This window comes from Berghia stephanieae, chromosome 8 (assembly GCF_034508935.2).
Source record: "Berghia stephanieae isolate SIO BIC M18660-M18661 chromosome 8, UCSD_Bste_1.3, whole genome shotgun sequence".
NCBI classification, from domain to species: Eukaryota; Metazoa; Mollusca; class Gastropoda; order Nudibranchia; family Aeolidiidae; genus Berghia; species Berghia stephanieae.
The window spans coordinates 53295643-53310642 of NC_088367.1; the positions used below are offsets into that span (position 1 = coordinate 53295643).

The 15000-nt window shown below is 33.8% G+C and overlaps 1 protein-coding gene across 1 annotated transcript in view; it reads left to right on the forward strand.

Annotated features, from left to right (window-relative positions):
- LOC144978871 (uncharacterized) overlaps window positions 1–15000 on the forward strand; it is a 28671-nt gene that overhangs the window by 12301 nt on the left and 1370 nt on the right. The window contains exons 4-6 of the mRNA XM_078925457.1: window positions 7021–7208; window positions 9425–9614; window positions 12587–12619. Coding sequence (XP_078781583.1) covers window positions 7021–7208; window positions 9425–9614; window positions 12587–12594 — 386 coding nt within the window. The 3' untranslated portion in view covers window positions 12595–12619. The remainder of the gene's footprint in view (window positions 1–7020; window positions 7209–9424; window positions 9615–12586; window positions 12620–15000) is intronic.

Genomic DNA, 15000 nt, shown 5'->3' on the forward strand with positions numbered 1-15000 from the left:
CAAAAAAAATAATACGAACAAAAACAACTAAATACACGCCCTCATATTATCCGTTTGGATACAGTGTTAATGGCGTAAAATTCTACAGATATACTGCTTCATTATCCACTAGTAACTCTTTTTGTTCCTATACATAGTCTATCATTTACTATCATGAAAGCATCAGAAAAGAAAACAAAAAACAGTTAGAGAACGAGGTGGCACTTCGAAGTCTTATTTCTCCAATCTTATAACCATTACATGTACCACTTTTCCCAAATAAAATAAACAATAGCAATGCTTTTTCAATTTTCTAACACATTAGGACGAATCTTTGTGTGTCTTTTGTCTATTTATAAACTACAAGTAGTGGGTATTCCTATGCAATTGTTTTAAAAACGACATTACACCTTCGACCGTACAAACCTACTTCAGTTCTAACGAGGTCAAACAATCATTTTGTCATAGCAACAACATGGCTGCCATGAGTGAGTGTATATATTCGTCCGTGTTTTTTGGTTAGCATTAAATAAACACAGAGAGACAAACCAGATATGAAAAAAAAGTACATGTATAAATTGATAAAACAAAACGTCGTTCAATGAAAACCAAGGCTAGAAAGTCATCCAAAAAAGATTACACGTTAATAAAAACCGGAATAATGTGGGGTTTATTTAGGCTGTTCCATCGTTGAAACATACCCACTTACCAACCAGAGTTATCAATTGAAATAACAACATTTATCGTATTCATTTTGTTTTAAACTATCTAAAATATTAACCATGAAAGTACTTTAATAAAATATTCGTCTGGTTTTTGCGAACTCTTTTCTTTTTTTCAAAGGATTTGGTGGGGTTTTTTTAAAATGCAATACCTCGGCCATTAAACAACCTTCATTAAAACAAATGGGTAGACATAGAGACAAGATGTTTGTCTTTTAGATAGAATCGGTTTGAAATTTTATATCAATTATATGTCGAGATTTTTAGCTGCTGTAAAGTTTTAAAACGGCATTTTTGAACCTTTAATGTCCATTTTTGTTATTTTTAAAATGGTATATGGAGCTGAAACCTTCCTCTTTAAGGCGATACCAAAATTTAGCTCTGTGCGTTTTTTAATGGCCGAGGTATAAATGGTTGAATGACCCGATTAAAAAATAGTCCATTAACGCGTGACCCAATATAATCATTTATATTTATTATGACTGAGGTATATATATATATATATATATATATATATATATTATATATATATATATATATATATATACTAGTAAAAAGCACGCAATTTCGCGGGGAAAGAACTATTTTCATTCGATACTGTACTCACCATCATTTAATGAGGGCAGATTGTTAAACAACGTTGTCTGTGTAATTTGGTATATCTTCTGTTGATTTTTCTGTGTGGCCCAACATGAAGTGTAAGCCACTATAGCCTCTGACCCGTGACACAGCAACATACAGTTGTCCATGTGTGAATACCGGTTGTGGTAAGAAAATCCACACCTTGCTTAATGTCTGCCCCTGAGACTTGTTAATTGTCATTGCATATGACAATTTTACCGGAAACTGTCTTCTATTTAGAATAAATGGTAAGCCTCAATCTGTTGTTGTCGTCAGATTGATTCTAGGGATAAACACTATGTCGCCAGCTCTACTACCGGTAATTATCTTGGCTTCTAATACTTTTGAACCTAATTTAATTATTAACAAACGGGTGCCATTTAGGAGGCCTGATTTAGGATTTATATTTCTAAGCAGCATGACTGACGTGTTGGCTTTCAAATGTAATGCATGTGGAGGAAGTCCGGGAGGTTGAGTTCGTTCAAGAATTCAATCGGGTATAAGTTGATGTCAGAGTCACTTTGAATGGAATCAGCACTGCGGTAAATTTGTTCAGTTGATGAGGTCAACCTGGACAGAACGGCTGCATTTATTTTGTCAACATTTTCATGGGTTGTAGTCAAAATTGCTCTCTCTGATAGATAACGTTCATCCGCAAAGTTCAGATTCAAATCATTGCATACAGCATTTATCAAGCACTCAGGGTCATTTTCAGGAAGGCATAGCGCTGTAGGTAATTTAACAGAATACTTTCCTATTTCGCTGAAAACCGGCTCTGTACCATATCCGATGCGGAGAAGCCAATTTGCAAAACAGTTATTGTCATCAGTAACCCTCATGTTCTTGTTCATGTGAAAAGTGGTGACAAAATTCCAAATAATTGACTTGTTAAGTGTGACACTTAATATATCGGCTTCACTTCCTTTGTTAACAACAGGTAGAATTTGCCGAAAATCCCATCCAAGTACAACCACTTTGCCCCCAAAAGGTTTTGAACTGCCTGTTATGTAACAAAATGTCCTGCTCACCCATTCAAACACACGCCTGTCCATCCTAGGTGCTTCATCCTAAATTATGAGAGAACTACTCTTCAGTAACTTAGCTGTGTCTGATTGGCGACTGATGCTACAGGTGCTGTTATCCGTGATTGGAATTGGAATTTTGAACGTTGAATGTGCTGTTCTACCACCGTGCTGACAAAAGATCAAAGGTGAAAATACAAATTTAAAGAATACTGGGGATGAAGAAGCTTTCGGAATGTCTCCCCTTGACTTAACTTATTGAAAAACAAACACCCTAGCACCTTTAATAACACTTATGACTAACCTCTCGAGCTACCTTTCAATACTTAACAAATTACAACTGGTCAAATTAGGAAATTTTAAACTTTCACAAATCTATCAAGGTTTGTTCTAGAGTTTTTAAAATACTTCTAGATGACAAACTGAATAAATAAATGCCTGACAAAATATCAACGGTGAAAATACAAATTTAAAGAATACTGGGGATGTAGGACCTTTCGGAATGTCTCCCCTTTACTTAACTTATGGAAAAACAAACACCCTAGCACCTTTAATAACACTTATGACTAACCTGTCGAGCTAACCCTAATAGTAAAAAAAAGAATCAAAATGGCGACTGAAATACCTTCATGTGATCAAGTGAATAATATCACTATGAATGCCACGATTTGCTGAAAAATGCCAACACACACACACACACACATGTATACACCACACACAACATACATACACACACACAAACACACACACACACACAAACATACACGCAATTAGAACATAATACTACATAACAAAACTGATCACCGCTAAACACAACGGAAGTAATAATAATACTTGATGTCATAAATAGATGACGCAAATTGACAACTTTTTACAGTGTCAAAATTAGTTGATTTTGGGAGCCAAGTGTCGTCGGTATATATGGTATTATCTGTTTGACTCAACGAACTTTCAAACTGACTTTAAATTATAAAAGGAAATCAAGTTATCTGTTTATCTATCTGTAAAAAATACATTTCTAATTTTCAAATCTTTCAGTAGAGTTGTGTGCCGTATCAATTTTTTTATTGACTCAAATAAGCACAATGTTCTCCACAATGCTATATTTTTTTAAGAAAGGATAAATATATATATATATATATATATATATATATATATATATATATATATATATATATATATATATATATAGGGTTTTTTCTGCCACAAATACAATAATCCAATTTTGATAGCACGAGGGACACAACCAGGTGTTTGGTCACATCATCAGATATGAACGTCTAATGGAAGCAATCTCTTTTAGTTGGAAAAAGAGAGATCTAACCAAATTATTAACCTGATGCTCCATCGACAATCCAGAGTCTAAGAATGTGCCAAGGTTTTTCACTTTGTCAACAATTTGAATGGAGGCATCCCCCAGCTTCAAATCTGCTTCATTTTTCCTCTTCCTGTTCCCAACATACAGCACCTCCGTCTTATCATCATTCAGTTTCAGTCTGTTCTCATCCATTCATTTCTTAACAATTTGGATACAATTCCTACTATCGGCTGATGCTTCTTCTAAATTTCTCGTATTGTAACTACAGTACAATTGCGTATCATCAGCGTATTGGTGGTAAGCCAGACCGAAACTTCTGATCATTTTAGACAGAGGGCAAACGTACAAAACATTTAGAACGGGTCCAAATGCTGATACCAGGGTAACTCCACAATCAAGAATGATTTCCTCAGATCTATTTTCATCCACCGTAATAATCTGTTTACGATTAAAAAATATGACCAAAACCAATCAAATGCTGCACCAGACACGCCAAAATATTTAACATTTAAGAAAACTTCTGTTCTACACTTCCATTGGTCATAGCTTAGGTCATCGGAGATCCAGCTACTAAAATTGCCAAAAACACGGCTGATATCTTCGATGATGCATATTTATTATTTATATCATCATCATCATCATCATCATCATCATCATCATCATCATCATCATCATCATCATCATCATCATCATCAAAATATGAAAAGTCATGTTTATGGATATTGTGTAACCCTTACACGAAGGCCGTCTTTAAATGTGTAACCAATACATGAAGGCCGTCTTTAAATGTGTAACCCTTACATGATGGCCGTCTTTAAATGTGTAACCCTTACATGAAGGCCGTCTTTAAATGTGTAACCCTTACATAAAGCCCGTATTTTATTGCGTAATCCTTACATGAATGCCGTCATTTATTGTGTAACCCGTACATGAAAGCCGTCGTTTATTGTGTAACCCGTACATAAAGGCCGTCTTTAAATGTGTAACCCTTACTTGAAGGCCATCTTTAAATGTGTAACCCTTACACGAAGGCCGTCATTTATTGTGTAACCCTTACATAAAGGCCGTCTTCAAATGTGTAACCCTTACATGAAGGCCCTCTTTAAATGTGTAACCCTTACATGAAGGCCGTCATTTATTGTGTAACCCTTACATGAAGGCCGTCTTTAAATGTGTAACCAATACATGAAGGCCGTCTTTAAATGTGTAACCGTTACATGAAGGCCGTCTTTAAATATATAACCCTTACATGAAGGCCGTCTTTAAATGTGTAACCCTTACATGAAGGCCGTCTTTAAATGTGTAACCCTTACATAAAGCCCGTCTTTTATTGCGTAATCCTTACATGAATGCCGTCATTTATTGTGTAACCCGTACATGAAGGCCGTCTTTAAATGTGTAACCCTTACTTGAAGGCCATCTTTAAATGTGTAACCCTTACACGAAGGCCGTCATTTATTGTGTAACCCTTACATAAATGCCGTCATTTATTGTGTAACCCTTACATGAAGTTCGTCTTTAAAAATGTGTAACCCTTACATGAAGGCCTTCTTCAAATGTGTAACCCTTACATGAAGGCCATCTTTAAATGTGAAACCCTTACATGAAGGCCGTCATTTATTGTGTAACCCTTACATGAAGGCCGTCTTCAAATGTGTAACCCTTACATGAAGGCCCTCTTTAAATGTGTAACCCTTACATGAAGGCCGTCATTTATTGTGTAACCCTTACATGAAGGCCGTCTTTAAATGTGTAACCCTTACATGAAGGCCATCTTTAAATGTGTAACCCCTACATGAAGGCCGTCTTTAAATGTGTAACCCTTACATGAAGGCCGTCTTTAAATGTGTAACCAATACATGAAGGCCGTCTTTAAATGTGTAACCCTTACATGAAGGCCATCTTTAAATGTGTAATCCTTACTTGAAGGCCGTCATTTATTGTGTAACCCTTACATGAAGGCCGTCTTCAAATGTGTAACCCTTACATGAAGGCCGTCATTTATTGTGTAACCCTTACATGAAGGCCATCTTTAAATGTGTAACCCTTACATGAAGGCCGTCATTTATTGTGTAATCCTTACATGAATGCCATCTTTAAATGGGTAAACCTTACACGAAGGCCGTCTTTAAATGTGTATCCCTTACATGAAGAACATCTTTAAATGTGTAACCCTTACACGAAGGCCGTTATTTATTGTGTAACCCTTACATGAAGGCTGTCTTTAAATGTGTAACCCTTACACGAAGGCCGTCTTTAAATGTGTATCCCTTACATGAAGAACATCTTTAAATGTGTAACCCTTACACGAAGGCCGTTATTTATTGTGTAACCCTTACATGAAGGCTGTCTTTAAATGTGTAACCCTTACATGAAGGCCATCTTTAAATGTGTAACCCTTACATGAAGGCCGTCTTTTAATGTGTAACCCTTACATGAAGGCCGTCTTTAAATGTGTAACCCTTACATGAAGGCCGTCTTGTAATGTGTAACCCTTACAAGAAGACCGTCTTTTAATGTGTAACCCTTACATGAAGGCCGTCTTTTAATGTGTAAATCTTACATGAAGGCCGTCTTTTAATGTGTAACCCGTACATGAAAGGCCTTCATTTCGAACTACAATTTCACTGGTCGTTCTATTAATGGTATTATGTATTATGGGTTAATTAGTTAGAAGGCCATGCCATTTCTGTTTTCAACCAATTGTATATGATTTGTTAGTGAGAACTAATCGAAAACGCGCCGCAGCATGTCACGCCCACCGTACTGATTGCAGCTGTGAACAGTTAACTGTCTGATCCAAAATTGTATCTTTACAGTTACAGTTGTGCGGGTCTGGGGTCTTGTTGTATGACACGCATTCGGATCGGAAGGTCCTGGATTCGAGCCTTACATGACGCATAATTGATTCCTTGGAAATGACTGTTTACACCCATTTCTTTTCTCAGTACTCATGTGTTAAATGTGTAAAACCTAGCCGTTAACAGCGTTTTCTCTATTGGAAAAAAATGAGCTGTATCGCGTAACAGGCGCCATGTCTTGTTCTATATGTTATGCGTTGCTGTTGGTCAGGGAAACTTTGTAAAGCGATTTGAGCACGCCTGGTTGATATTGCTCTATATAAAAAGCTCAAGTTATTTAATAATGCAATCAGAGAGGAGCAGGCAATTAAATCTTATTATAAAAAAACTGGAATGGTGCGTCCCCGTGCAATGAGACACGAAGTTAAAAAATATGCCCCCCAAAAGTTCCGATCCAAATAGCATCGGCCCACGCCATTTTTCCACGAGTATAGTTCACGTAAGTACAATAAAAATCTGAATTATATCATTATTTACCTGTTTTATTTTCGAAAAAGGTCCCCTATATTCATCGATTGTGACACCTGACGAGGTCTGCAAGCGTAGGTTTGGCAGGTCATCCAGTTTTGGGAGAATGTATTATGACAAGTTTGGAGACAATGTGTGTAAACATTTCAAATGTCATGTTCCTGGCAAGTCTACAGGACAAGAAATCGCTGTATCGACGGGCATCAGTTGTGGAAAGGTAAGAACAAAACATTCTAACGGTGTTATTGGTGTGGTATGTTGTATGATTGTTTAATGATGTTATATGAATGATGATGATGATGAATGATGATGATTGATGATGATGATGATGATGAATGATGATTGATGATGAATGATGATGATGATGATGATGATGATGATGATGATGATAATGATGATGATGATGATGATGATGATGATGATGATGATGATGATGATGATGATGATGATGATGATGATGATGATGATGATGATGATGATGATGATGATGATGATGATGATGATGATGATGATGATGATATGATGATGATGATGATGATGATGATGATGATGAGATGATGATGATGATGATGATGATGATGATGATGATGATGATGATGATGATGATGATGATGATGATGATGATGAATGGATGATGATGATGATGATGATGATGATGATGATGATGATGATGATGATGATGATGATGATGATGATGATGATGATGATGATGAGAATGATGATGATGATGAGAATGATGATGATGATGATGAGAATGGTGATGATTGTAATATTTCTTAGTGACTTCGAATATGTCAGAAACAATTCGATGTCATAAAATCGTTGGAAAATCTCTGTTGTGAAGAGTTTCACTGTAGTTTTCAGCTGGATATTAGAAATGGCGACGAGGATAAACGTTTTAATTTACTCACAATAACTGTTCAATAATATTTAGACTTTGAATGGCCAGGTAAATGAATTCCAATAATTCAACAATGTGGATCATTTGACCAAAGTAGAGACATATAAAACTGACCATTCACTGACTATTTAGGGCAACATGATTTTTACTTTGGAGCCAACGCTGTGAATTCTTCTGAGAAGAAAAGAGGAAAGGACATATTTTTTAAAGTCTATAGATCAAAGTTTAGTACTGTCACCAAACCAAACGTCAACGCACAGTTTCATTCTTAATCATTATTGTAGAACAAAGATAGTTCTAACAACACAACGTTGATGACCAGTCTACATTTGGTACAGAGCAATCTTGTGACTATGACCTCTTCACTATTTCAAAAGCCCCAGATCATGGAAAACCTACCATGTAACTCTTCAAAGTTGTGGAAAACCCGTCAAAGTCCAACATAATACAGGGCAAGTCTCACATTGGTGGATAAAAGACATTATAATATTATGTGCAGTGTTGATGAAATAAAACATATTAAAGTTATATCCAGGAAAGAACATCAAGGTCCTGGGAGAGACAAACTCGGATGGTGTGTATGAAGATCATAATTAGAGTTCTTTACCTTTAGTTGTTGTGGGACACTCCTGCATCACCTCCTTTGGGAAGAAATCGGTTGTCTTTCATCGAACTCAACTGGACAGAGTTGTATTCATCTTCAGATTTATTACATCAGATTCTCCACAAATTGTTTTTGTTTAAATGGTGAAAATCTTCAAGAAACATTCGTGACTAAGCACAACCAATATTAGCCAAGGCCAGAATTACTCCATTTTTGCTCCATCAACAAATCACATATCATGGATAATATTTAGGAAAACCCAATGCGTATGCTTCACGTACTCTAATGCCTCCTCAGGATAACTATTCACAACTGGGTATGAAAGGATTTGCCATAATGCTGTGCGTGTAAAAACTTGCAGTTCTTGAAAAAATATCATCTCTATCGTGTATTCTTGCCCAATAGCTGGTCTTCCCAATGCAATGTGTATAATAAAAATGGATGATTTATCGTTTTATTCCTAAAATGGTCTCCTGTCCTACTATTTGCAAATTACTTTCTTGGCAGTAGGTCCGTAGGTGGAGATAATAACGTACTGTGATGTCTGACTTTGTAAAAAAAATAACAAGATATTGAGCGCAATCAATGACCAAATGAGTGGCATTGTTAACAAACCTGTTGTCCTGCCTTTTATCATATAGTAAGAGACTTTACATGCATAACACCTTCAAGACACGCTTTAATGCGCACAATGCCAAAGGCGATTGTAAGAATTTTTGTTTTCAAAAAGCTTTCTCTGTGTGAAATTTAAAGGTGTATTTAACTTAGTACCGGATGAGTATTTAAAATAAGCGCATTACATATGGCTAATCTAGAGATATGCGTTCAATTAGACATTACAGGAATTTATTTTTTCGTTAGATGTTACATGTAAAAATATGAAGCGCTTGTGATAATAAATACTTATTTTATCTTGCTTCAATTTCAGGGCAAACAATGCTTTGGAAAAAAATGCGTGAGGAAAGAAAGTGGGGATATGAGTCTTTCACAGACGTGCCCATTCGGTGATCAACCGGATTACATGGACAATGGTAAACTGTGGACTTGTGAAAAGGCCATCAAAGATAAAGGGTGCGGAGAAAAAAGGACACGGTCCGCCTGTTGCCAGTCTTGTTTTAGTAAGAGTCAAGCTCTGATTTTATTTCAAAATATATAAAGAAAAAAATATACAGGTTGGATTTAATGCAACACAACACACACAAAAATTAACAGATGGAGAATAGTGTGCCCAAACAATCTCCTTTAAGCTTCTTCTACAGAATATATGTAGTTTTCGGAGTACCGAGTTTATATCCTATTGAGCGTTTACTTGAAAGAGGGTATTGCTTGATAAACTTAAGCTAGAATGGCACTTTGCAGTAATTTGCCCTATATATAACAGAGACAACTGACAAATCACAGTTGGCAAACAAAGGATTGAGTCAAAATAAAATCTCAACCATATCGGTCCTTATTCTTGCAAGACGAGTGCTCTACTAACTGAGTTACAGGGACCAACCGATCGAACTCAACAAAACAAATCATATAATTCACATTGGAACATGCCAGTTCCACAACAGTCACACAGTAATCCCACTGAAAAAAAAAATAATATTCAATATACCAATCGTTTTGTTGTTTTTATAATGAATAAGGCAAGTACTCATGATGATAATATCGATGATGGTGATAACAATGATTCTAATGACGAATTCTGTATTGTATGCACGTATGCCCCTCAAGGGTGTGTTCTCTCTCCTCGCCTCTTTAAGGTTTACACAAATGACTGTACAAGTGGCTTGGTCCCAATTTTGCTATTTGCTGACGACACTGCTCTTCAAGGTTTAGTATTTAGAGATGATGAAACAGCATACAGATCTGAGATCGACAGATTTGTTGATTGGTGTGAAGATAACTCCCTGAAATTAAATGTAGGAAAAACCAAAGAAATGTTGTTTTTTTTTACTTTAGAACGAACACAAATTTCATTCCTCCGCTCAATTTTTTTTTTAAATCAAGCTTTTGGGCAAGTTTCGGTTTCCAAATATTTGGGTGTTTTAATTGACAATAAATTGCAGTGGCATTTACAAACCGATGCTGTTATCTCTAAATTGAAAAAAAAAAAGAATGTATTTTATTCGGAAACGTTCAGAATTAGACGTAAACATTATGCACCTTTATTTATAGATCCGTTTTGGAGACCGTTATTACTTCTTGTCTTAAAGCATGGTGTGGAAATGCCAGTATTTGAGACATTGAGAAAATTGATCGGATAATTGATAAAGCCAGGAGTTATACTCAACCAATTTCCAATGTGGAAGAACTGTTCAGGATATTTTGTCTAAGTAAAATGGAGAAAGTTATGAAGGATGACGATCACCCCCTTAAAAAATATATTAAGTTCTCCATGAGGAGCCGTCGCCTTATATCTATAAAAACAAAGACAACACGTCACCTTAATTCATTTTTGCCACATAGTGTTCGAATTATTAACGGGCAACTGTGATTTATATTAAATACTATCACATAAATATACACAAACATGTTCGGACTAAAGGCCAGAGGTATGGCCTCTCTCAATTTATTAAATTAATATACAAAGTGTTGATATTGGTTCTCGGTTGTATATTTTTATATTTTGTTTACATTATATATATATATATTATATATATATATATATTATATAATATATTGAATTGTGTTTGATACAAATATGGTACGAAAAGTGCTCGACATGCAGTAATGGAGCGAATTATTATTATTTAAAATATTTACCACAATGTTTGAGACAGTCTACATTAATGTTTCAGGCTTAATTTGCCAACTCAGTCCTGACGATGGCAAATTAAGCCTGAAACATTAATGTAGACTGTCTCAAACATTGTGGTAAATATTTTAAATAATAATAATAATATATATATATATATATATATATATATATATATATATATATATATACATATATATGTATATATATGTATATACATATAGATACATATATATATATTTAAATATATATATATATATATATATACATATATATGTATATATATGTATATACATATAGATACATATATATATATATTTAAATATATATATACATATATATATATTTATATATATATATATATATATGTTTATATATAATGTATATATATATATATATGTATATGTATATATATATATATATATATATATATATATATATATATATATATATATATATATATATTGTCCCTATCCCACAAAGGTATTTAAATACATTTTGTATTTTTTTATGATTCACGTGTAGTAATCCAGTTTTCCTTAGTGAATGTTATATGTTTGAAACTGATTTGTACTTGTCTCTTTCAATAAATTCTGTTTTTGTGTTTGTAAATTATGAGAGAAATATTGATTTTTTTGTATAATAATTCTATGCTCAATTATATGATAAAGTAAACTACTTTGGTCACAGCTCGTACATAGATTATATAATATTTTCTCCACATTATTTGTCATAACTTTTTAACTAGATGAGATAAAATTTAATCTCTTCTCATCATGTTCTTTTTATCCTGACAAAACAGTTTCTTAAGACGTCCGATCACATTTGTTGATGGAAAATAAGCAGGAAAAAAAATCATTCAATTGAAAATTCAGGAAGCCTTCCAAACGTTCTTCGAGCTAAGGGAATTAACGTAAATATTCCTTTAGCTAACAATTTATCAACAATCCAGCACCTATAATTAACACTAATAGAAAAAAATATCATATAACTGCTCTGTGCTAACTTTCAATATTTTAACGGCAATTGCAGCGTAGAACCAAAAACATGATTATAATATTAGGAAACATTAAACTTTTACCAAACAATCAAGATTTATTTTACAACTTTTAAAGCCTACTAAAATTGAACAAATTGAATAAATAAACGTCTGACAAAATATCCACGGTTAGAATAACAACAATATAAATTGAAGCTTCCTCAAAAAACGTGCGGAAGATCTCCCGAAAATTAGTTTCCTGTTTATTGTTATCCTGTCTCGGGTTTGATTTTGTATTTGAATCGTTGAATACTTGGAAATTGTATTGTTTTGGGGATTACAATTTCTTCTTAATATTTCTCCAGGGTTGTAAAGGGTGCATACGAACTAGATGCTTCGTAAGTATTTACCAAATAAGTGCCTGCCCACGAATCAAATTCAACTGTTTCTGTCTAAATATATCATCATAAATAGCAAGAATGTCTACGTTTATTATCATATCAGCATTACAACTAAGATGACTTACATCGTCCAGCTCTTTCCCTATACAAACCTAAAAAATACATTTATATATATATATATATATATATATATATATATATATATATATATATATATATATATACAATGCACCGAATTATTATTGTCATATTTACCACAATATTGGAGTCAATCTACATCGATGTTTCAGGCCTTCCAGCCATCGTCTGGACTATGTGTTACATGAGTTTGATTATATATAATAAAATTCGACAATATTGTTTAAAGTATTCCCTACCTTCGCTTCCTGAATAGAACGAATGCTCGAAACAATAATATTGTAGAAGTTGAACAAAATTACATTTGAAATATATTTTAAAAGTGCATTTTAACAATAGGTTAAACACGATTATTTCATGGATTTTGTGTATATACATATTATATATATGTATGTATGTATATATATATATATATATATATATATATATATATATATATATATATATATATATATGTATATCCACTCACTTGATTCTAGGTTATATAAGGTATGCAATTTTTTTTTCCGCTCGGTCATTGTACGTCTATGTGGCCTTGTGGTATGGAAATTGGTTTCTGATCGGAAGGTCCTGGATTCGAATGGCTGGCCTAAAGTCATGTCCTTGGAAAATGCTTTTTAGTCACGTTTCTTCACCAGGTTGTTCTTTATCTTTTACATTATGGCCGAATATTATGCTACTATCCTCATAGTATGGAGAGACTTTCATTCTAGTTGTTAGATCATGCTGTTCTCATAATTTCCATTAACAAAACGATCGGCCCGTCTGTTTTTTATTTTGACACATTGTATGTGGTACATGATTTTCTCGTTCCTCTGTCTAAAAAATGTTTTAATTTGTGTTGTTATATCTAAAACCTCTTTAGCTGTTTTAATTGTTACGTTTCCCAGACTTTCCATTTTGCTTTTATGAAGAGAGGATTTTTTCTATGTTTCTATACATTCTTTTTTCGGATTCAAGTCAATCTTTATGATAACTGAATCATGGTCTTAGACCAAAGGATGAATTCCTGATTGTTTATAAGATTGGGCTTACTGGTGATCGTTAAATCTAACGTGTTACGCATTCGAGTTGGTTCCTCTATGAGCTGAGTGAGCGCATTGCCCTCTAGAATCATTGTTTAGCTGTGCAAATTGGGTCTTTCCTTTTAATGTGTTAGAGTTCCAGTGACAACCTGAGAAGTTAAAATCTCCTCCTATTATCAAGATGACATTGGTGATGTGTGTTTTCATCATACAATTCTTGAATAGCTCCGAGCTTTCTTTGTTGCCCAAATTGGCTTGATAGTATGAACATATTATACAAAGTGTTCTGGAACCTTCAATTTCAATCTTTAACTTCAATTTTGACTCATATCATCTCACACTTTTAATTAAGTTCTGGAATTACGAGCTTATATAATCCTGTCTGATAGCAATAAAAACAACCCCCGACATTAAGGTTTCGGACTTTGTTGTATATGCTGAAGTTTGACCGGAAATATTCATTGTCCTGAATAGACGAATCCAACCATGATTCAAGTGTCAATGATAATATTATCTGGTTTCTCATTGTGTGTAATGTTAATAAATGGCATATGTTTATTTTAGTTGATTGGCAGTTTATGTTAATTACATTGAGATATTTTTCTTAGTATTTTTCGTTGATTATGAACACTCTTATACTGCTGATAACAAAACTGGGAAAAGGTTTAATACGTGTGCTCATTGTTTTAACAGAAATTGTCGACAAGTTCTGGTCAGTGTAACACTCCACTGTTTATATGTTTTGATTCAGTTATGCGAGTTGTATTGTCGATGTAATTATTTACAGTGTCAACAATGGACACATCAATCCGTGTCTTCGTCTTTTTTCCGTCTCTACTTTGACTATCTGGAGAATTCTTATTCGTCAACATTTGGGCAATCCTTGTGTGGTTTAAACGAGGTGTGTTATGCAGGGTAGATGATGGGGTTTTATGTTTTGTCTGTGATAGATATTTATAGAAGATCATCCCCATTCAACACATGAAATGTAAATAAATAAAATCTCTTGATATATAAGAATGTATAATTTTTTTTAAAGTGGTGTAACATTTAATTCAAATCTAAACTTTCCACACAAAATGTACCCAGAATATAACATGTTATTTTATATATATATATATATATATATATATATATATATATATATATATATATGTCATTTTATTGTGTTAGCAATTGTTATTGACATTTCTCAAATGTAATACTTAGAGTATA